This window comes from Hibiscus syriacus, unplaced genomic scaffold, assembly GCF_006381635.1.
Source record: "Hibiscus syriacus cultivar Baekdansim isolate YM2019G1 unplaced genomic scaffold, ASM638163v2 tig00111837_pilon, whole genome shotgun sequence".
Lineage (NCBI taxonomy): Eukaryota > Viridiplantae > Streptophyta > Magnoliopsida > Malvales > Malvaceae > Hibiscus > Hibiscus syriacus.
In genome coordinates, this window is record NW_024063194.1 from 578,749 (window position 1) to 602,326 (window position 23,578).

Genomic DNA, 23,578 nt, shown 5'->3' on the forward strand with positions numbered 1-23,578 from the left:
TATTTAGAGGTTTATACAAAAAGATATGAATTTTTAATCGAGAATAGGTCAGAAAACAGGACAACATATTCTGCTTAAAACAGCTTCTGTTAACAAACTTTGAAAATTCGTTATAAATTATACAAGTTGAACTAGAAAAATGCCTAATATGTTTATATTCGTATTCGAGTATAGTTTCCATTGGTATTAACGGAATAATTTTTAAGTACGTATATTAATACAGAATAATATTTCTTTGAAGGTAGTACAAACTACCAGAGCATGAAATTTTGATAAAATTGGATAGTTGAAGCATTTGAGAACAAAGGATTAATTCTAAAGCTTAGTGAGGCTTATATTTTGATTTGTTAATCAAGTGTCAAAGTGAATGCAATTTATTTATTATCTATTTTGATTGAGGACGACTTATGATAAGTCAACCTCGCATTACTTAAAGTATGTTTTCTATCTTAAGCATGGATTATTATTTTCATAATGTTTATGTATTATGAATGTTTAGGGTAAGACTTACCCAAATTATATTTTTTTATGAAAATGTGATGTAAGGTATTTATACCTTTAATTGATTGTGGATCTAGGAAGGAAGCAAAACAACCTGCATAAGTGAATGGCTCAAAGAGATGGCTTGGTGGTAGATGTCAAGGTGAAATGGAGGGCTATTTATGTTATGAAGTTGGTAATGGTACTATGTTGATATGGATAAGATATGGGTGATGAAACAAATGATGGTTGGTGAGGATAATATCTTAGAAAGACCAAAAGATGAACTAGCTTCAAGGTAAGCTAGGTGAGTGTCTTGGTAGCTAACTAGGTGAGCTATAGCTTGATGAAGTCAAGCTAGTTAGCTTTTGTCTTCTCAGCTCCTCAGTTACTCTCCCAACTACTTCCAGCTACCCTTACTCCACTTTTCAGTAATTTGGTCCAAAGCTCTCCTCCAGTTAAGTTCAGCTACATACTAGCTCCTCCAGCTAAGTTGAAGCTCCTTAAGTGATGAAATGAGCTGCCATAACGTTCATGAGCTAGTGTGAGCTTCTATGCTTGTCCTTTTAGCTAACCAAGCTACCATAATATGTCTTGGTTTGTTTTTCACCTATAGGAATCAACAAACAAATAAAGTAAGCAATGTGTGAGTTCATTTAAGGTAAAATGTATGCTGACGTAAGGTGTTTGAGTGATATGAATGATAGTTTAAAAGCTAAGATAACATGCATATAAGCCTGATAGAAGGTATAGGATGTTTATGACCTTTAAGAAAACATATATGAGCTAGAAAAGAGATACATACATGCAAATGGGCTAAAGAAACATGGATTTAAAGCTAGTGAGCTAATGTAAACATAACATGAGCTAGAATAACATGTCATGAGTTAATGAATGAATGAATGAATACATGCTACCATGATATGTAAATGATATGCAAACATAATAAATGAATCTAAAACATATGTAAAACATAATATAATGCTAAGTAAAATGTGAAAACATATGTTATGCATGAAAATCATATAGTATGTAAGTGAATGATAACATATGATTATTCAAGCATAGTTTAAGGAGAAAAAACATGCTTATACATTAAGTGATGCATATAGAAGATAATAATGGATAAAGTAAGGAAGAACTCCCTTAGAATTAGCTTTGAATAACATCAATGGTGTGATCAAGTCATTGAGAAAGTTAGAGCTAGTTTGGATCGTATCATCGTCCCCTTCTTTTAGGTGATTTTCCTCAAATCGAAGTAGTTTCTCATTGAATACCTTCTTGATGTAGGAAGGATTGAATCCGTATGATTTCCTCCAATATATGATTCACACGAAATGTTCAACTTCTTGGCTTCAATTATGGTAACTTAACGTCCTTTGATGGGAGGACACAATGTTTGGGAACCATAACATGTCCTTTGAACGCGAGAAACATTTCCTTTCATGAACCAACTTGATCCCTTTTCTTTATTCTTTGAATCATCACAATGCTTGGAAAGGACCTCTATCTCTTTAATTCCTCCTTTTAATTCACCATGCTTCTTGGTGAAAAGGTTTGTCTCTTGGTTGGAATCATCGCGTCACTTGGTGAAGATAATTGTTCTTTGAATGACTCATTGGTACTAATTTAAATTATCATATCCTTTCACCTTTTTGCCTCTCCAAATGATTGCCTTTAAGGTTGGTAGGATTTCACCATAAGGATGTTACAAGTTGATATAAAACAAATCAAAGTTAGTAAATTAAAAATTATTAACAAGATGAATGGAAATACCAAACCATGGAGGATGTTTAATGGGTGTTGGTTGCTTGATGATGGAAAACTCCATTGGTTGTTGAATTCTCTTCAATATGTGCAATTTACTTGGATTATCAATGATCTTATTCCTTGGTACTTCAAGTGGTATATCCTTTGGTACGTCAAGAGACATAACTGTTGGATCTTCAAAAGACATGTCTTGTGAATCACTAAACGTCATGACTATTGGTTCTTCAAAAGACATGTTTCTTGAATCTTTAACTTGAAGTGACATGTCTCTTGGATTATCCTGCAAAACAAAAGAAATAATTGGAGGGAAAGAGTTGTTAGGCGAGTCTTGCTCTCCATTCTCCTTTTCTTTTCTACACTCATCAACTCCAATACCAATCTGATTTTCCACTTGTTATACTTGTTGCTCTTGCAAAACTTCTCTTTCAGCTTTCTTCATGACTTTATTTTTCTCCCATTCCTCTATACATGACTTAAGGGGTACTTGGCATTCTGGACTTTACTTGGAAGCATAGGTTCCAACATGATTTTCCTCTCTTGGTGTTGGAATGAATACTCATTGGAGAATCCATCATGAGTAGCCTTCTAGTCAAATTGCCAAGGTCGTCCTAATATAATGTGACTTGCACTCATAAGCACCACATCACAAAGAAATTCATCCTTGTACCTTTAAATGGAGAAAGGAACAATGACTTGTTTGATTACCTTTGCTTCCCCCACATCATTGAGTCACTATAGTTTGTAAGGATGAGGATGTTTGGAAGTCTTTAGGCCCAAATTTTCCACCATGTGAGGGCTTGCTACATTTGTACAACTTCCTCCATCAATGATCACTACACAGACTTTATCTCCCACATGATATTTTGTATGGAAGATATTCTCTCTTTGTTCATCTTCTTGACTTTGAATGTTCAAAGTCCTTTTGACTACAAAGATTTTGGAAGAAAGAGACATGTTAGCAAAATAAGAAAAGGAAATGTGTATAGGATCTTACCAAATAATGCTCTCACAAAGCCTCATGAGTTCACTCCAAGGAAACTTGAATGTCACTCAATCCGCTTGTGTTTGCACTCTATGACTTCAAGGCTTTTACTAGTCCTCTTCTAGTCTCCCACGCTCAAGCCTTTTTCCTCTCAATCTCTTTGTCTCGAGTTCTATGTAACTTTACTCAAAACTATACCAAGTAAAGCATCCTTGTTGTGTGTCAGCTGCCAATGGTTAGTAGGTATGGAAAGAAAAATATAATGAAAATGATGGCTTAGAAATAAGAAATAAGATAATAAAGGGGTTACTTACACTAAGCAACTTCACAACATTTCTATCACCACAACCAATTTTAGATGCTTACTTGAATGGCTTGGTGATGAGACTTGTTGTTGTGTGCTTTCAACTTTTCTTTGCAAATTTTTTCTTCTTTTTGTATTTGAGTGCTTGCAATTTCTTTGCTGATATTTTATTCTATCACTTGCACTTCTTTTTTTCTTTTTCTTTTTGTTGAACGTTGCTTCTTCCACCAAAGCTCTGAATACCGCTTGATGTAAGGTATTTCTACCTTTAATTGATTATGGATCTATGAAGGAAGCAAAACAACCTGCATAAGTGAATGGCTCAAAGAGATGGCTTGGTGGTAGATGTCAAGGTGAAATGGAGGGCTATTTATGTTATGAAGTTGGTAGTGGAAGTATGATGATATGGCTAAGATATGGGTGATGAAACAAAGGACAGTTGGTGAGGATAGCATCTTAGAAAGACCAAGGAAGAACCAGTGCTACAATGAGCAAAGATCCAGCCTTACAAATCTCTCTAAGGGGTGGTAACAAAGGACTTGGACCCACTATATATAAGGAGATAAGAACCACAAGTATCAATGAATAGGGGTTGATGCCACAAGTAATTAACTTACTTGATAAGTCAATAAAAGTCACAAGGACTTGAGAAAAGAGAATAATCTCATTTATATTAAATGAAAGGTGTGTTTACAAATGAATATGACTAGCCTATTTATAGTTTTCAAAGGGTTTAGGCTAAATAGATACATGATGGTTCATCTAAGGTTGAAATCCCTTTAAAAATACATGATTTTTAATGAAAATACATGATTTCAATGAAAGTACATGTTTTTGGCCGAATGGTAAGGTTTTGGTTCGGTCCTAAGGGTATTTTGAATGCATTTGGAAGTTACTTGGTGCCAAAAATGAAGAGGTATGAATCTTTGGTCGAATAGGAAGCATCCCTTGGTGTTTTGGCGCCTATTTGATGTCACATGGAGTGCAAATGCATGAATGATGCACATGGAAGCCTAATTGAATGCAAATGGGTCTTCTTGCAATGCTTTGGTGAGGTTGCAACCATAGGATGATGTCTTGAAGTCCTTGGGCAGCCTAGAGATGAAATAGCTTCAAGGTAAGCTAGGTGAGTGTCTTGGTAGCTAACTAGGTAAGCTATAACTTGATGAACTCAAGCTAGTTAACTTTGGTCTTCTCAGCTCCTCAGCTACTCTCCCAGCTACTTTGAGCTATCTTTAGTCAACTTTTCAGTAATTTGGTCCAAAGCTCTCCTCCAGCTAAGTCCCGCTATATACTAGCTCCTCCAGATAAGTTGAAGTTCCTTAAATGATGAAATGAGCTTCCATAACGTTCATGAGCTAGTGTGAGATTCTATTCTTGTTCTTTTAGCTAACCAAGCTACCATAATATGCCTTGCTTTGTGTTTCACCTATAGGAATCAACAAACAAATAAAGTAAGCAATGTGTGAGTTCATTTAAGGTAAAATGTATGCTGACGTAAGGTGTTTGAGTGACATGAATGATAGTTTAGAAGCTAAGATAACATGTATATAAGCTAGATAGAAGGTATAGGACGTTTATGACCTTTAAGAAAACATATATGAGCTAGAAAAGAGATGCATACATGCAAATGAGCTAAAGAAACATGGATTTAAAGCTAGTGAGCTAATGTAAACATAACATGAGCTAGAATAACATGTCATGAGTTAATGAATGAATGAATGAATGAATACATGCTACCATGATATGTAAATGATATGAAAACATAATAAATGAATCTAAAACATATATAAAACATAATATAAAGCTAAGTAAAGATGTGGAAACATATGTTATGCATGAAAATCATATAGTATGTAAGTGAATGATAACATATGATTATTCAAGCATAGTTTAAGGAGAAAAAACATGCTTATAACATTAAGTGATGCATATAAAAGATAATAAAGGATAAAGTAAGGAAGAACTCCCTTAGAATTATCTTTGAATAACATCCATTGTGTGATCAAGTCATGGAGAAAGTTAGAGCTAGTTTGGATAGTATCAGAATAATTAGAAAATGATTCTGAGTTGAAATATTGATTATGAAACGAACAAGATATAATCTAAAAGCCCATTATATGTTGCATTGAGAGTCGTATGTACAATTGGTATGCCATTAAGTGACTACTTATTAGTTATCAATTATCAGTTTTCAGTTATCTGCACCGTTGGTGCTTATGTGATGATTGCACTGAAGTGCATTATATGCTTCAGTTTCAGTTATGATTGGCACTGAAGTGCCTAGTGTGTGCCTTTCAGTTCTACTCACGTACCTTATATTCTTATAAATATGCACTGGGCTATGAAAATAAACATGAAAGTTATGAATGACGTTTCAGTTAACAAAAATCATGATATTATTAATTTATCAAATAGAATATGAAAATGAAATGAAAAGTTTTGAAATATGTACGAATGACTAGGATATGAATTTTTTATGTTATTTGATATTGATTTATATGATTTTTGATGAAATCATGAGAGGATAATTTTCAGGTTTCAAAGAAAAATCAGCTTGATCAGCTCAGTTTGAAAGTTTTAATGTTTTGCTTTAAATTACAGTTTAATGTTATAATACTTTACGAATTTTTTTTATATCATTTTAGTTATGCATTTGCTTCACTAAGTTTTACTTAGCGCATGATGGTTTTCATACGTAGATTTGAATACAGTAGATAACATAAAGTGAAGAGCTCTCCAGCATCTTAGGGGAATCAAACCTACCAAAAATATCGGTAAGACATCCTAACTTTGACTTATTAGTGGCATGTACATTATATTTGTTGAGTTGTTTTATCAGATTTATTTTAAAAAGGGTATGTAATAGTAATTTAGGATTGTTTTAATTTTGGATAATTTTAGCTATAATCATATTTATGAATGAATATTATAAATAGTTTAAAAAAATTTAAATCAAACAATATTAGGAAGATGTATATAGATATGAAACAGCATGGAACTTCCTAATTGCTGCATAAAATACCCTTGTTTGGAACAATAAATTATTATGTTATGACTATTTATGCTAAAGAAATTACAATTTTTAAATTGTAAGAAAAGGATATTTTAAAATGCAACAAATTTTTAAGCATTTATGTTCAGAAAATGTTTGTTAAGCTGTCGTGACATCTTTAGTTTGTATTATGATACGTATACGAGCTATGGTGTTACATAGCCTATGGTATGTGAGAGGTTTCGATGTTGTGTGACATGGAACTCATCTAAAGTAATAGGGAGATGTTGATGTTGTGTGACCCAGATCTCACCTAAGTTCCAGTAGTAAGCAAATAGAGGTGTGAGTTCCGTGATTCTATGTGACCTGAGCTACACCAAGATGCTTACTTATTGTTGTGTGATTGTACCTTGCGTCTTTGTAATACTGGGTACTATCATTGTGTGTTTCATGATGATGCATTATGGGATGATACTGAGGTTAGAGACTTAGTATACGTTTAGTCATGGCGTGACCCTTAGCCGAAACTAAGGAAAAGTGAGGCATACACTAAAGAGGTAGAAATGTTGAACATTAAGTTGTTAGTACTTTATTAGGATAATGCATGTACCTACTGCTTATTATCATATCTTCCAGCATGCTTATGTTTATGAGATTCATATGTTGCTCTAGATTAGATATTAAACTACTGGGCTTGGTAAATTCAGCATTCGAATGTTTTCGTTCGCAGTTTAGTATACTGAGTCGTTCAAGAAGCACTGCCGTAGCAAGATTTCCAGTATTCCTCACATAGTATTGTATGGTTATTTGAAGTGGGCATGTGAATTCATAGGACCCTTACTTATGTATCATGAGTTGTAAACTTTGAGTTGTATTATTTGATTTAAACTATATCATGGAGCTTCGATTTATAAAAATGATTTTATTACTACTGTTGATACCTTTCACAAATATATGGTGTTTTTAAATGAAAAATGATTAGCCATTGTAGTGATTCCGTGTGATATTCAAATCCTCCGAATTTCGGGTCAGATCGGATTAGGGTGCTACAAGAGGAGCTGCATGGGCCATGGATGGTAGCGTGGCCTCGTAACGGGAGGGGATACTAAAAAAAATGTGCTTCGTACTCATGATAGATTTGGGACGTTAGGAGGAACTAGTATAGTGGATGATGTAGGGACTTCCCGATAGTCGGAATGTGCTGTTGGAGTTGGAGGGTACAACAGGTACATCGGGCGGTGGTAGACGTAAAGGCTAGGGGTTTTAACGGAGTTTTCGAGTGTTAATATTCAAGATATTGGTTAGGTTTGGGGTTTTGCCATAGGCTAGTTTTTCAAGACCACCGATGAAGGAACAATACAAGGGAAACACGTATGGGCAAGCGCAATCGAACATGCAAAATAAGCAGAATTTAAGTGGAGTCTAAGTTGAACCCATGATAAGCGGACATGAAATGTCGATGAGGATCTATACTCAAAATTTGATAAACGGTATTCATATGGCGATAACTATCTATGAAGAAGTGACTGGTAAACGCTCTTTTCGTCAAAGGAAAGGAGAGACGGTAAAAGATGGTAGGGTTGGAAAAATGACAGGTTGGAAAATAAACAATGTCCTTATTAACCTCCTAATAAAAACTCCTTAGATGAGTGGGTTCAATCCGCCTCGGGTCTGCTAAATATTTTTGTGAAAGACAGGGAGAAGTAGACTATCGTGGACACCGAACAGGCCTTGGCTACAACTCGCTGGTTGCTTTGCTCGAGACTAGGGTAAGTGGCTATCGCATGTAGTCCTTAAGAGCCTGGGATACTTTGGGTGAAGAGGTCCCTTGGATACTTGGGGTGATTTTAATCCTATCCTCGCTTCCAAAGATCGTAGGGGAGGTGTGCATGCTAAAGCTGGGCCAGGTAGGGGTTCACTAATTTTGTGTTTAACAATGCTCTGAAGGACCTGAGGTGGTAATCCTTTTACATAGGTTCATGGGTCTCTTAGACAATGTTTGGATCAATTTATTGGCAATGAGTGTTGGTTTAACATGTACCCGGAGTCCATTAGTGTGCATCTAAACAGACTTGGATCGGACCATAATCCCATTTTGATTAAGTTTAAGGTCGGTCCCCGAAGAGTTGGTCCGAAACTGTTCAAATTTGTGTTTACTGGCAGGAGCACGTAAATTTTAAGGAGGTTTTGCAATCTGCATTGTCAAAGGACAAAAGTGTAGAGGCTAATTTGGAAATCCTTGCAGCAAGGCTGTCGGATTGGAACAACGAAACTTTTGGTGACATAGGCAGGAGGAAATATCATATTATGGTTAGTTACGAGGCATCAATAAAGCCTTGGCATGTCATGACTCGGAGTTCCTTTCGGACTTGGAGATTAAGTTGAAGGATGAGGTTGACATTATTTTGGCGCAAGAGGGGAGTATTTGGAAGCAGAAATCGAGATGTAATTGGGTAAATTTTGGGAATCAGAATACGAAATATTTACATACTTGTGTTAAAAGTAGAAGACGTGCAAATACGACTGTTTCGTTAAAAATGGATGATAGGGTTTGGTGCTCTAATAGTACTCGTTTACGCGTGTTAGCTGTTGACTTCTACTCTGCTCTTTTTTTGTAGCAATGGTGTCAATGGATATGGGTACAACGTGAGAGGAAGGTTCCACCGAAATCCGAATCTCCATCTTTCTTGGTTATCCTTGTCGGTTCTTGATGAGGAAATTAAAGGGGCTGTTTTTGAGATGTCTCCCTCGAAAGCACCCGGTGTTAATGGTTTCCATGCGTTTTTATATCAGAAGAACCGGGATCTTGTGGGCTCGAATGTCTGCTCGTTTTTTTGCAAGAATTTTGTGTTGAATAGGACCCCGGGTGAGGCAAATCGTACTCCTGTAATTCTGTTATCAAAGGTCCAGAGTCCGGAAGTTCTTTCTCAATTTAGCTCGATCATTCTATGTACGACTTTGTACAAAACGGTTACAAAGGTGATAGTAAACAGATTGAAACCGTTTCTTCCGACTTGGATTTCAGAGGGACAAACTAGTTTTGTGACTGCTCGTTAAATTACCGATAATGTCATCATTTTACAAGTAGTCATTCATTCTATGAAGAGGAAGTCAGGTAAATGCGGTTGGATGACAATTAAGATTGACTGAAAAAAGCTTATGATAGGTTAGAATGGTCCTTTATCGATGATACTTTGATGATATCAGATGTCTGGATGAGCTCCGTACTCTAATCATGCTATGTGTGTCCTCGGCATTGACACATATTCTTTGGAATGATGAACTGACTGAATCTTTTAAGCCTTCTCGGGGTATCCGACAAGGTGACCCTCTTTTACCTTATCTTTTCGTGATGTGTATGGAGAGATTTTCTCAAGCAATTCAGTGTGAAGTAGATTTTAAGCATTGGAAGCCCATTCATTTGTCGAGAGGGGGTCCTGTTTAGTCCCATTTGTTTTTTGCAGATGATCTTGTGTTGTTAGAAGAATGTCTCTGAACCAGTTAGAAGTAATTAAGAAAGTTCTTGAAAATTTTTGTGCGGTCTCTGTTCATAAAGTCAGTCTTTCTAAGACAAACATTAATTTCACCTAGAATGTTGACGAATCATCCACGAGAAATATAAGCAATGGTTTCCAGTACACTCTTGTAAATGACCTTGAGAGATATCTGGGTGTGCTGCTGTTACATAAAAGAGTCACCTATGAGACTTATCAATTCCTTGTACAGAAGTGTGGGATAAATTGTCTAGGTGGAAGGCTCGAATCTGTCTTTGGCGGGTCGTCTTACGCTCGTAAAGTCCGTTTTTCGGCCATTCCTTCTTATACGATGTAATCGTGCCATTTACCACAAGGCACTTGCGATGAGATTGAGAAGTTAATTCGGGGCTTTTTCTAGGGGTGTACTGATGAAAGGAAAAAGGTTCATCTTGTGAACTGGGATGAGGTTTGTACCGATGTGAAACATGGTGGGATTGGTATGCGGCATCTAAGGTGGCAAAACGAAGCCTTCATTATGAAAATCGCGTTCAGAATTATTTCCAAACAAGATAGTTTATGGGTCTTTATGTTGCGCTCTAAATATAAAGTTTTGGAAGTCTGTCCAATCTCAATCTCCAAACCTGGTTGTTCTCGCATGTGGCGGGCACTAGGATCGCTCAGGGGAGACATCCGAGAGGGATTAGTGTGGAGTCTGGGAGATGGTTTAACCGTGGACTTTTGGCGAGACAATTGGTTAAGAGAAATTGGTCCACTGGGTGATTTGCTAGTGTCTAATGGACATGTGGTGCCTAGCTATTCTAAGGCGATCGAATGGGTGACTCCGGAGGTGGTTTGGGACTGGAATGCGCTATCTATATTACTCCCATCTACGGTGTTGTCTTTTGTTGCAGCAATCCCACCTCCGTTTTCAAATAGAGGTACGGACAAACCGGGTTGGAAATGGGAGAGTAATAGATGCTTCACAACGAAGAGTGCTTACCGAAGGCGTGCCAGTACAACATCAGAGCACGGTATGGTTTATTGGGACTTAATTACCAAGTATAAGAGCTGCCTCAGATAAGAATGTTACTGTGGCTAATTTGTAAAGGCGCTTGCTTTCGAATGAAGAACGAGCAAGGTGACCCCTTACTTCGATGATCAGTTGTGCGATGTGGGGTTGCTCTTGAGTCGGCTTCCCATGTCTTAAGGGAATGTGTCCAATAGCGAAATCTACTTGGCTTACCGTGGTCAAACCGGAACGATATAGGGAATTCATGCAAATTGATTTTTTTTTTTTTTTTGGATTCAGTGTAACATCACACACCTTGGTTATTTTCCGTGTAGTGAGTGGCATTGGGAATTACGGTTTGGAACCATCATTTGGAGTCTTTGGGCAAGGAGGAATAGTTTGCTTTTCGATGAAGGCTTTGTTGCAGGTGAGAGCATTATAGATTGTAGTAATCGATTGGTGAACGCTTTAGCGTTTCTTTAAACACGAGACTAAGGTTGATGCAACGCGGAGCGAGTAACCAACAAGATGGAACGTGGCAACCACTTAACCGAGGATGGTTAAGTTGAATTCTGATGGAGCGAGACACACCAGCCTAGGGACAACGTCGTGTGGGGGAGTTATCTGCGATGAAGATGGTAAATGGATCATAGGTTATGCTAAACATATAGGCTCTTGTTCTTTGTTAGTCGTTTTAACTATGGGGCATTTTGGAAGGTCTCAAAATAGCTTGGAATATGCATCTCGCTGCTGTTCATGTTGAAACGATAGTATCAAGCTATTGAAGTCTTGAAGGAGGAAGGTAATCAATGAGTTGGTTCTTCGTTGGTTCCTCATATTTCGCATTTGATGAGGCAGAATTGGAGGGTAAATCTCGGCCAGGTAACGAGGAGGTGTAACACAATAGCAGATGAAATGGCTAAGTTGGCTCGCTCGGCAGATTTCGGTGTCCAAATTTTCCAGCAACCACTATTGGAGATAGCTACGACGTTTAAACCGGAGGCTGCTGGTTCCTGGCAACAAACGTAGTAGCCTTGTAGTAGCTTGATTTCTTTCTTTTCAATAATAAAAAAAAGGTAAGAAATCACTTCTATATCGATAATTATCAGATTTGAGGATTTGAAAATTAATCCATGTTATATTTCTAAATATGTTTTGAAATTCAAATTCCAACAGCCACGTACAGATAAAAAATATACAAGGATTCATTTCTTGTTTGTGCTATTTTTTTTTCACTATTGAATCCTGTAAATAATCACTAACTCTGCACTTGCATGGAACCGGAACAGGTAGTAAGAGAAGCACCGATATAAAGAAATTGCTCCAATGCTTTGCATTTCACTGTAACCCCCCGTTTTCACCGTCAATCGGTGAGCCAGGGTTTGACTTCCGCACCCTGATCGAACTCACCTGATTGATATTTGGTACACTGCAACTAGTTCTCATTCATCCATGGTGAAAACCAGAAGACGTGCACGCACAAACAAAAACACGGCGATTGGGTATGATAGCAAGCATCAGCATCCAGAAATATCATCTTCAGGTGACGAATCCCTTAATACTTGCTCTGCTTCTTCTTCTTCGTCCTCGTCATAATCAGCAGAAGCAGGTTGGCCATTGAGGTCAATTCTTTCTCACGAATTGTCCCCCCACTCGAGGCCTTCTTTCAGCTAGCCTCTTTCTATTAACATATCTGATCTTATCAAAACACTGCTCCTTCCTTTTCTGCCGAAATTTGATCAAGGCTGCCTCTCTTCTGTCAACCTTACTAGGTTTCACTTCACTGGAAGATGAATTCCCAAACGATGGCCACATGTGACCAGTTGGTGGATGACCGGGTTGCACACACATATTAACTGGATAGTATGGAAATGGTGCCATTCCTCTTACATGAGGATGGGGAAGGCATTGTTGAAGATGATTATAATGAGGCACCATAGCAGTGCTTGTATGATTATGAAGGTCGTGGAGATTGTTATGAAACAACTGAGTCGATGACGGCATCATAACTTGATTTAAAACTCCAGATGTCGTAACCGGTTTTCGTCCGGGCACGAATTTTTACTCGGCGGGAAAATAATGTGAATAAATGGTTTAAAATAATTTGGGAGTCGCCATCGGCCTTTTGGGTCAGGTAGGTCGAATACCTAAAAATTATCTTTTAAAAGAGTTTTTAAGAAAACATCAGTTAAAAGATAAATTGATCTGTGTATAACCAAAAATTCATTCTTTTTAGAAATAAAAAGGGATTCGTGGTCGGTTACGTTTAGGGAATGATTAGCACCCCTATAACGCCCAAAATTGGTACTTTATTAATTATAAGTTGTTTCTATTATTAGAAATTTAAAAATTCAAAGATATATTTAATTTATAATTTTGTTATTTTCAAATTTATAATTTTACAAAAATATATTAATATATAAATATAAGATTATTTAGAAATATCAGAAAATGGCTTCTGGATCCTTTAAGACAACTCTTTTCTTTGATATTAGAAAATAAATAAATATCAATAAAACATTTTTCTAAAAACATTAAAATAAATTAATAAATAATTTTAAAAAATAGGATTTATATTTATTTAAGAATATAAGAAAATGACTTCTAGGTGCTTTAAGACAGCCCATTTCTTAATATTAAAAAATAAATAATTATTAATAAAATATTTTTTATAAAAGTAATTAAAATATATAGATTAATATATATAATTTATATTTATTTTAGAAATATATGAAAATGGAGATCCAGTTGCTTTAAGATTGCCCTTTCTTAATATTGAAAAATAAATATATATTAAAATATGATTAAAAGTTATTTATAAAATTAATTAAATATGATTAAAATAAAATAATAATAAAATAATAATTAAAGCAATAATTAAAATATAAAAGTAATAAAATAACATTGCAAATAAATAATGATCAAAATAAAAGGTATTAAAAATATAGTGTTAAAATGTAAAATATTAAAAATTCATAGTCAAAAATGAAAATTAATGATTAAAATGTAAAATTATAAAACTAGAGTCCTAATTCGAAATATTATAAAATTTGAGCGCTAACAATGTGATTTAACCTATTAGTTATTCGGGATTGAAATATTAAATATAAAAATATGAGGGACTAAATATAATATTTATCCTAAATATATAAATATTTATTGATTAATGACTAAAACAAAATATATTAAAATTAGAATGTCAAATTAAAATAAACAGAAATAACTGGTGGTGACTATTTTGTAAAGATTACAAACATGGAACACCGCGGAAGGGGTTTACCCTTTATGAAATTATAGAAATACCATCCCCCAAAACGAACATCGTTTGGGAGAGGGTATTTAAACCCTTAAATGGCCGGCCCTAGGGCCATCTTCCTTTATTTTTAATTTTTGCTTCTCTCTCATTTGAGAGAGAAGCTTTCGTTCTCTCTGGTTTTCCCTCACCGGAGGGAGAACCAGACACCGTCGGCCGCCTTGCTTCAGCGCCAATCGCCCCGTCGGCCACCCTCTACGGTGGCCGGAAATCACCAAGTTACCCCAAAATAGCCCTCTTTCAACACTAAGACCAAATCTAGCCTCCTTTTGTCATAAAAATCCCTCAAACCCCGTAGATCTAGGTTTTATTTACCTTCGATATTTGGATCTCCGGCGACGTTTGGGATTTCCGAGAGCGAACAAAGTGTCAAGGGTAAGGCTTCTCTCCTTTTCTTTTCTTTTGGTTGTTTTCTTGCCTCTGGTTGCTGGTGTTCGTTGTGTTTGCTTCGTCTGTTGGTTTTCTGTTTCTCGTCTCTATCTTTTTTTTATTTTGCAGGTTCTCCATGGCTTTTATAAGCCTCGACGAGGCTCTCATCGGACCAGTCCAAAGGGGTTTATCTGGTGAGTCACCAAACTATGTGGTGACTCACCCCATAGCTGCGACGTGGACGGCCGACGTGGTGTTTCTGGAGTCTTCGAAGAGGGTGGCTTCATGGCTGCTGCTGGAATGGATCATCTGGAATCATAGGCGACAGCTGTTTATTGTCGATCTAAGGCGGCGGCGGCGCTGGCTGAGGCGGTTTGGATGATAACCTAGGGTTAGGAAACCCTAGGGCTTCCTTTGCTGGAACCATCTGGGCCGTTGGATCAAAGCCAGATCCAACGGCTGTGAGCTAAGACGGCTGGCTGCTGGGATGATGAAACAAACCCTAAATTAGGTTTAGGGTTTCTTATGGCCTTATGGATCTGGGTCGGTCACTGTTGGGCTAGAGTTGGGTCTGGGCATGTAAACGGGCCTCCAGTTTTGTAATTTATTTATATAATTATAATAATATATATTAATAATAATAATAAAAATAATAATTTTAATTTTAATGAAAGTGAAAGTGAAAAATTAGTGTCTACAGCTGCCCCTCTTTGCTCATTCTTGTGTTAACAAGAATAAAGCAAAGACAAAAAAGACAATAATTTTTCATTCGGCTTATTTTAAGTAATATGGAAATGTTGAAAACATCATGCACTAAAGGGCTTACAGATGACCCTAAGGTTTTGAAAACATCAAAAAGTTCCCGAAGGCTTTTTGGAAACATCATGCACTGCAGAACTTACAGATGACCCTAAGGCTTTGAAAACATCAAAAAGCTCCCGAAGGCTTTTTGGAAACATCATGTACTACAGGACTTACAGATGACCCTAAGGGTTTGAAAACATCAAAAAGCTCCCGAAGGATTTTTGGAAACATCATGCACTGCAGGACTTACAGATGACCCTAAGGCTTTGAAAACATCAAAAAGCTCCCGAAGGCTTTTTGGAAACATCATGCACTACAGGACTTACAGATAACCCTAAGGTTTTGAAAATATCAAAAAGCTCCCGAAGGCTTTTTGGAAACATCATGCACTGAAGGACTTACAGATGACCCTAAGGCTTTGAAAACATCAAAAAGCTCCCGAAGGCTTTTTGGAAACATCATGCACTACAGGACTTACAGATGACCCTAAGGCTTTGAAAGCATCAAAAAGCTCCCGAAGGCTTTTTGGAAACATCATGCACTGCAGGACTTACAGATGACCCTAAGGCTTTGAAAACATCAAAAAGCTCCCGAAGGCTTTTTGGAAACATCATGCACTACAGGACTTACAGATATAGGAAAGAGTTTAATAAGTAAAAAAAACTAAGGAAATCGTTTTCTTACTTTTCAACATTTTCATTTTAGAAAAGATAAATGAGAAACTATGGAAATCGTTTTCTCATTATTTTTCAAAATAACATGTTGATTGGGTAACATGCCCGAATCTCAAGATAAGGCTGTTGGAAACAGTTTACTAAGCAAAAAAACTAAGGAAATCGTTTCTTACTTTTCAACAATTTCATTTTAGAAAAGATAAAATGAGAAACTATGGAAATCGTTTTCTCATTATTTTTTTTGAAATAACATGTTGATTGGGTAACATGCCCCAATCTCAAGATAATGCTCATTTTTGTGGATTACGTCCATCTATTCTTCAGATGTTTTCGTGATTCCTGTATTTGCGGTTTTGAATACCTTATTCTTGTAAGGTATTTTTTCCATGAATCTTCTTGTTCTTCTGAAGATCTGTAAAACTTCATGTTTGAATGCACTCAGATGTATCAATGTAATGCATTGTCTATTGTGTAAATGATATTCTTATGAATGCATGAATGTTGATGCAATCTTCATTTGACTTCAAAGTGGTGAACTTGGTCTTCCTTCACTTCATCATTTATTGCCAGGGTTACCTCTGGATATCAGTGTAGAAACTTATGCTATCAAGCTTGCATTTCTGCAGAATCATCTTATCAATCTGTATCTTTGTGTCTTCTTTGCTTCATTTAAGTCTCAGAAAAAATGTTTCATTTGTGGAACTCTTGCCGTAGTCAGAATTATGACTTTGATGCCCTATTTTGTCTTGGATAAAACCAACTTTCTCTGCTTGGACTTGTGCATAAATTCAATAAAGCTTTTATCTTTGAAAATAGAATCTATCATCTTTGAATAGTATAGATGTAGATATGTCAAACTCTGCAGAGATTAATTAGGAGAGTAGAGTCTGTTCTGATTTGGCTCTTGAAACATATCATAAGCAGGATTTATCCTAATTCCTTTCATGTCTTCACATCTAATCAGATCTCGAATAAGGCAACTTGGACCATATCATGTCGAGATGTTTAACAACATCCTGTCGTTCAACATTAATTGGCTCCACTAGTTTCTTGTTGTTAAAATTTCAGCTCTCCTTCTGTGGAAAGAAATCTTCATTATATCTCACTTATAATCTTGAAGTTGGAGAAGACAAACTTCATCTTGGATCAAAAATGGAAACCATATGATCACAACATTGGTTCAGCATCAGAATAACTGGTTCATAAAACATTTGACAACACATGCATCATCTCATGTGGTTTCTGCTCAGATGTAAAACACTTGACAACACATTCATCCTTTTCTGTGGCTTCTGCTCAGATGTTCGTAAAGCATTTGACAACACATTCATCCTTTTCTGTGGCTTCTGCTCAGATTTCTCAATCATTGAAGCTCTTTACCTAGTGTTCAAAGTTTTTGTATGATGTCACAAGATCACTTGAGAACAAAACTCAATGGGAATACAAGTGAAATACTGGTATGACCAAAAAAGTTGGTCAAATTCACAAAATGTGCTGGTGTCGAATTGAATAGGAGACACTAATTGCTCTTGATATCATCTCGGGAAAAGGCAAGTGTGATACTGATCACGTTTTCTTCTGTAATGAGCATTGTAGAAAGTAGAAACACTTCAGCTATAGGATCCATGTACAGAAAGATATATGTGGAATTCTTGATGCTGGGGATGAAACGTACATGATAAACCCAAAATAGATAAAAATTCAGTTCAGCCTGGCTGGTAATGATAACCCCAGTAACAGCGGGAATAACAGTAATGTAAGTGACTAGAGTCTCCCTTTCCAATGTCATCGATTAAGCGAAAACTATTGTGAAAAACAACTTCGTAATCCCAACAGTATGGTTGTAACTAACTGCCATGAATCTCAAAGAAATATTTCAAATCATCACAGACAGACAGAATACAAAATTCAAAGCTGAGATCTTGAGGAACTGAACCCTGGATCGAGTAGTCTGCCTGGGGACCATCTTTATCCATGATGTAGTTTAATAAAGAACACACTGTCATGTGACACATGATTTAAGAAGATTGGGTATTTGAAACCATACTTGCTGAATAAATATTTGTTCAACAACAGGATTCTAATGCAACTGCCTGATGAATAAAGCAATTATGTATAGTCAGCTCGACTGTCACTGTTTCATCATTTTCATTCTTCATATCTTTCTGTCTCATTGGAAATATTTTCTCAAATTAATGATCTTTAACACAGGATGATATGGGCCTTCAGCATGCCCCAACATTGACTAATAGAAGTGTTCAAAATGCATCAACAGTCCTGATTCTGATTGAAAGGGGCTTTCAGCATGCCCCAGCATTTTGCTGATATAAATATTCAGAAAACTTCAATATTCCTGATTCTGATTGAAAAGGGTTTTCAGCATGCCCCAACATTTGCTTCTTGCTAATTTGAGCCTTCAAAATGCCCCACCATTTGTTGATACAGATGTTAAAAGTGTGTTCACATTATTTCTTGTTGAGATGAGCCTCCAAGAATGCCCCACATGGATCTGTCTGAAGGAACCTTTAAAATGCCCCAACATTTGCTGATAAAGATGTTAAAAGAGTGCTCAACATTACTTCTTGTTGAGATGAGCCTCCAAGAATGCCCAAATATTCATATTGTGTGAGCCTTCAAAATGCCCAATATTTATTTTGGTTGAAATGGGCCCTCAAGATGTCCCTCTAGATCTGTCTGATTCACTCTCAATGTCGTTTGATGAAATGTCATGATCCCACGAGGTCCATTTTGACAATGAACTGTTGTAGGTACTTGTAGCTTTATTCGTGCCCCAAATCTGTTTATCTTGAATACTCTCATTCTGGTGTCACTAAAAAGTAGTATTGTCAAGTAACTGGAGAAATTCTCCTCATGTTTGTCACAAACTTAAGAAGTACTCAATCATTCTGACAAAAACGTCTTAGATATGTGTCTTTTGAATGAGGTGATCATTTTCAGTATCTAGAGGGATTTAGTCAGACAGAGAAATATAAATAGCTTGGTAATCCGTTCCAGGCTGACACAGTGGCTTATCATCTTTCAGTGAAGGCCATCTCTGAAATATACTTTTTTATGGGAGAGAAACCAATTTATGCGAACAGTAATCTGATGCAATAGCAAGACTACATATACAGTGGTACAGGCTCATCAAAAATCCACACCCATGCAACATGTTGATTCTGATAACAATTCATCTGATTATGAAGCGATCTTTCAGGATGATTTCACAGATATTGATAGTTCTTTCTGATACCGAGGAAATCCTGAATTCTGATTCTGATGAGGAGAATAAACTGTTATACTTGACAAAAACAGGATATTCAGAGGTTGAGGCTTCAATAGCCATGGAGAGATGTGGTCCGAATTCATCAATTAAAGAGTTGACAGATTTTATATGTGCTGCTCAAATTGCTAAGGCTGCTGACGCACTTCTTTCAGTAAAAGATAGGAAGCCATTATGCAATGATCTCAATTACAAGAAAAGGCAAAACTCGGGTTATGATTTTTTTTGAAAAGGAAGAAGCAGAGGAAGTTTGAAAAGAAGAAGCTTCTTAATGAAGACTATCATCAAATTCATCTTTCAAATCCAATTATTGGTTTTGGGGTTCATACCGAACCAGATCAGATAACTCAAAGAACACTTCCAGAAGATGCTATTGGGTCTCCTTATTTCTACTATGAGCAAATTCATCTTTCAAATCCAATGATTGGTTTTGGGGTTTATACCAAACCAGATCAGATAACTCAAAGAACACTTCTAGAATATGCTATTGGGTCTCCTTATTTCTACTATGAGAACGTGGAACTTGCTCCAGTTGGTGCTTGGACTGAAATGTCATGGTACTTATACAATGTAAATCCAGAATTTGTAGATTTGAAGTATTTTTGTGCTGCTGCACGGAAAAGGAACTATATTCATAATCTGCCAATTGAGAACAGATTTCCTTTTATTCTGCTTCCTCCTTGCGCCATACATGATGCTTTTTCATTGACACAAAATGGTGGCCTTTCTGGGCTCCCAGAACAAAGTTGAACTGTTTACAAATATATACATGAAGTGTCAAATTGACAAAAAGGATCCGTAAGGCTCTTGAAGCTTATGATGAGTCATCTTCGAGTGTCCAGAAGTATGTTCTTGATGATTGTCGAAAATGGAATCTGGTATGGGTTGGAAGGAATAAAGTTGTTCCTCTTGAACCTGATGAGGTGGAAATGCTTCTAGGTTTCCCTAAAAACCATACACGAGGAGGAGGATCTGCTAAAGACATGTTCTCAGGTGGTATCAATGTTCTGTCTTTTTTCTCTGGAATCAGTGATGCAAATGTTGCCTTTTACTGTCTTGGCATATCCTTGAAATGTTCAAGAACTGAATGTGATCGTTTGGAGCAATTGATGAGTAGATTTAACGGACTCGACCTTGTTGTTGGTGGCATCCAGTGTAACAACCTTACTGGAAGAAATAAACATCATAGGGATGAACTATAAGATTTTTGTTGGTGCATTTTCTTGGAATGAATGCTACAGTGACTGTCTCTTTTGCTGTTTCAAGATATTCACTGCTATATCTCACTTTTCCCGAACCATGGAAGGGTTTAGTTGATAGTAAAACTGGTTATCTTTACTTTTGGAATCCTGTAACCAATGTTATCCTATATAAAAGGCCTATAAGGGTAGATTCTGTTCCAATGTCTTATTCTGTGCCATAAGTCCTCAAATTCAAATTCAGCAATCTTCTGAAGGACATAATGGATATCATCTTGACAAAGAAAATGATCGCCATAGAAGAAGTAGCAATGATGTATCAAGACTTGAGCCAGCATCACGGTATAACCAGAGTGCAGGTAGTGACTTGTTCATGGCTCTATGATGTAATCTTCTAGAGAACATGAATTGATGGTTGGGGAAAATAATCTTTCTGGTGATGCTTATCGCCCTCAGCATGAGATAAACGATAATCTTTCTTGATGAGCTGCTAATAATGTCTTAGGAGAGTGTCACAAGTTCAATTCTCCAGACATTTTGGCTTCTTGGACCATTTGCCTTCAAAAATGTGAAGTGTTTCATTATTCTGGCCTCGTTCATTATTTTTCTACAACAGAGGTAGAATAAGCAACAATTGCTTCAAGGACCTTCCTCATTTGAGACTGTCCTGTTTGAAAATGTTTTTTTCCTTTCTTTATTGAAGAATGAAAGAATTTTGTAAAGTATTACCCCTTTTAGGTTCACAATATAATCAAATCATAAACAATAAGTTTAATGAATATCAAATAAATCAACTACACTTTTAAATCATTCAAAATTCATAGTCCTATGGCAAGTGTCAAAATTATTGATTGATTTGAGGTGTAGGTTGATTTTGGTAAAGTAGGTCTCTCAGGTTAGTCGAGCATATATGTCTCTTTGGGTTAACTTGAAGAAATGATTGTTATGCTCATCTTGTAGAGATACTTCTCGTTGTTATGCTCATCTGGTAGAGATACTTCTTGTGTCTGACTCTCAGGAACATCTTTGGGATGTGTGGTGCTTCATTAAGAGGTTAAGATCGTCTCTTATGTCGTTGTTGCACCATTCAATATTCGAGCCGCCTTTTCAGGTTTTCAACTCGAATCCTCCTTTGGTTTCAAAATGTTATTTAAAAATTTACATCTTGAACCCCCCTTTTATCATTTTTTATATCATGCATTAAAGATTTTAAAACCCAATTTTTGCAAATAAAAATCAATCTTGAGAGGCGGAATGAATTATGAAGATATTCTCTCTTAATTGGATGCCTTCAATCTTGTTTTGCTTGACTTAGATCTACTTTGCTGGGGATTTTTCTATCATCTGGATCCTTCTAGACTGCCAATTTTTTTTTGGTCCATTCCCACTTTCTCATATCTTCAACATTTCTTGCTCTTCTTGCCGAATATGAATCTTTGAACTAATTGTACTTGATCAACTTTGTAACTTGAGGCTCTATGAGTCACCCATCTTGGTTCAATTTTTTCTTTTTTTCCCTTTTTTTCTTTTTTTCTCCTTTTTTCCTTTTGTTTTTTTCAAGTATAATATTTCTTGACAGAATCTGAGTTTATTTGGTTTCTCAGAACTTTCCCATTCATTTCTTCCAAAATCAATGCTTCTCCGGAAAAGGCCTATTTTTTTACAATATTTGACCCGTCCCAATTAGACATCCATTTCTCACGGAAATCTTTATGTATAGGCAAGATCTTTTTAAACACTAGATCACCCTATTGGAACTCTCTCGGATGTGATCTTTCATCATCCGTTTCTAATGTATTTGCTCATGGTAAATAGCTTTCAATTGATTCTCATCAATAAGGTTTAATTGATCAAATCGAGCTTGGATACATTCAGTCTTCTCTAATTTTTCCTCCTTTAGGATACAAAATGATGGGATCTCAACTTCAATTGGTAATACTGCTTCCATCCCATAGACTAAACAATAAGGTGTTGCCCCAGTAAATGTTCGCACAGTAATTCAATATGCATATAAGGCAAAAGGTAGCTTCTCGTGCCAATCTTTGTAAGCTTCAGTGGTCTTTGTAATGATCCTCTTAAGGTTCTTATTTGCTCCTGCAAATGCCCCATTCATCTTTGGGCGATATGTTACTGAATTTGCATGCTTGATCTGTGTGCGAAGTTCAGTCATCTCATACATAGAAGTCCTTGTAAAAAGAGGTATCTCCAGGGGGATGAATATTCAAGATTAACTTTATTTACATGAAAAAAATGTAATTAATGCATGATATATTTATTTCAATCAATAAATTTTTCCTTCTTCTTTGAGTATGCCCCAATCACTCGAAATCATCTTCAATAAGTTGATTCATGATGCCTCATATCGTCTCTTCTTGCAGGAAGATTCCCAGATAATTGAAAGTTTGGTTCTTTTGAGGTATTTTGGTTTATGATGGTTTTGTGTTTGGAAGAATAAATGTGTGACTTTTAAAGTCATGTATATGGTGGAAGGTAACATAATGAATCGATCAACTCTACCCGAAAAGGTAAACATCTGGAGTAGGTGTCTCAAAAACAGGTAGAGACACTTCTTCAGAGTCTTTGTAGTGTCAGGATTTGGTTTTGGTAAGGGTTGAGTAATTGGCATTGGATATGGAAGATATAATTTTACCACTTGCCAAAGAGATCTATAACTCTTGAAAAATTAAAAGAATATTTAATCTACTTGATACTCAATAATCTCAAGGTTAAAACTTGATTCCTTGCTCATAACCATAAAAGCAACACACATTTATTTATTGCACAAAAGGTGTAGAAAGGAACAAAAAACAAGTTCAAACAAGATGCTGAAAATAGAAAGTACTACAGTGGTAGATAACACTTCCACTTTATTTATCTTATCATGCCTCATTACTCCGATAAGGCTAAGTGTGCAATTGGA

The 23,578-nt window shown here is 36.2% G+C and overlaps 1 protein-coding gene across 1 annotated transcript; it reads right to left on the reverse strand.

The window, feature by feature from the left end:
- Positions 1 to 12,639: 12,639 nt before the first annotated feature.
- On the reverse strand, positions 12,640 to 13,020 carry LOC120171918 (two-component response regulator-like PRR1). Its single transcript, XM_039179525.1, has one exon. It carries the CDS (start codon positions 13,018 to 13,020, stop codon positions 12,640 to 12,642), a length of 381 nt encoding a protein of 126 aa, XP_039035456.1.
- Positions 13,021 to 23,578: the final 10,558 nt, after the last annotated feature.

What these genes read in the sequence shown, in the direction of transcription:
- LOC120171918 (XM_039179525.1), bottom strand. Translation starts at nt 13,020, where the DNA reads ATGCCGTCATCGACTCAGTTGTTTCATAACAATCTCCACGACCTTCAT.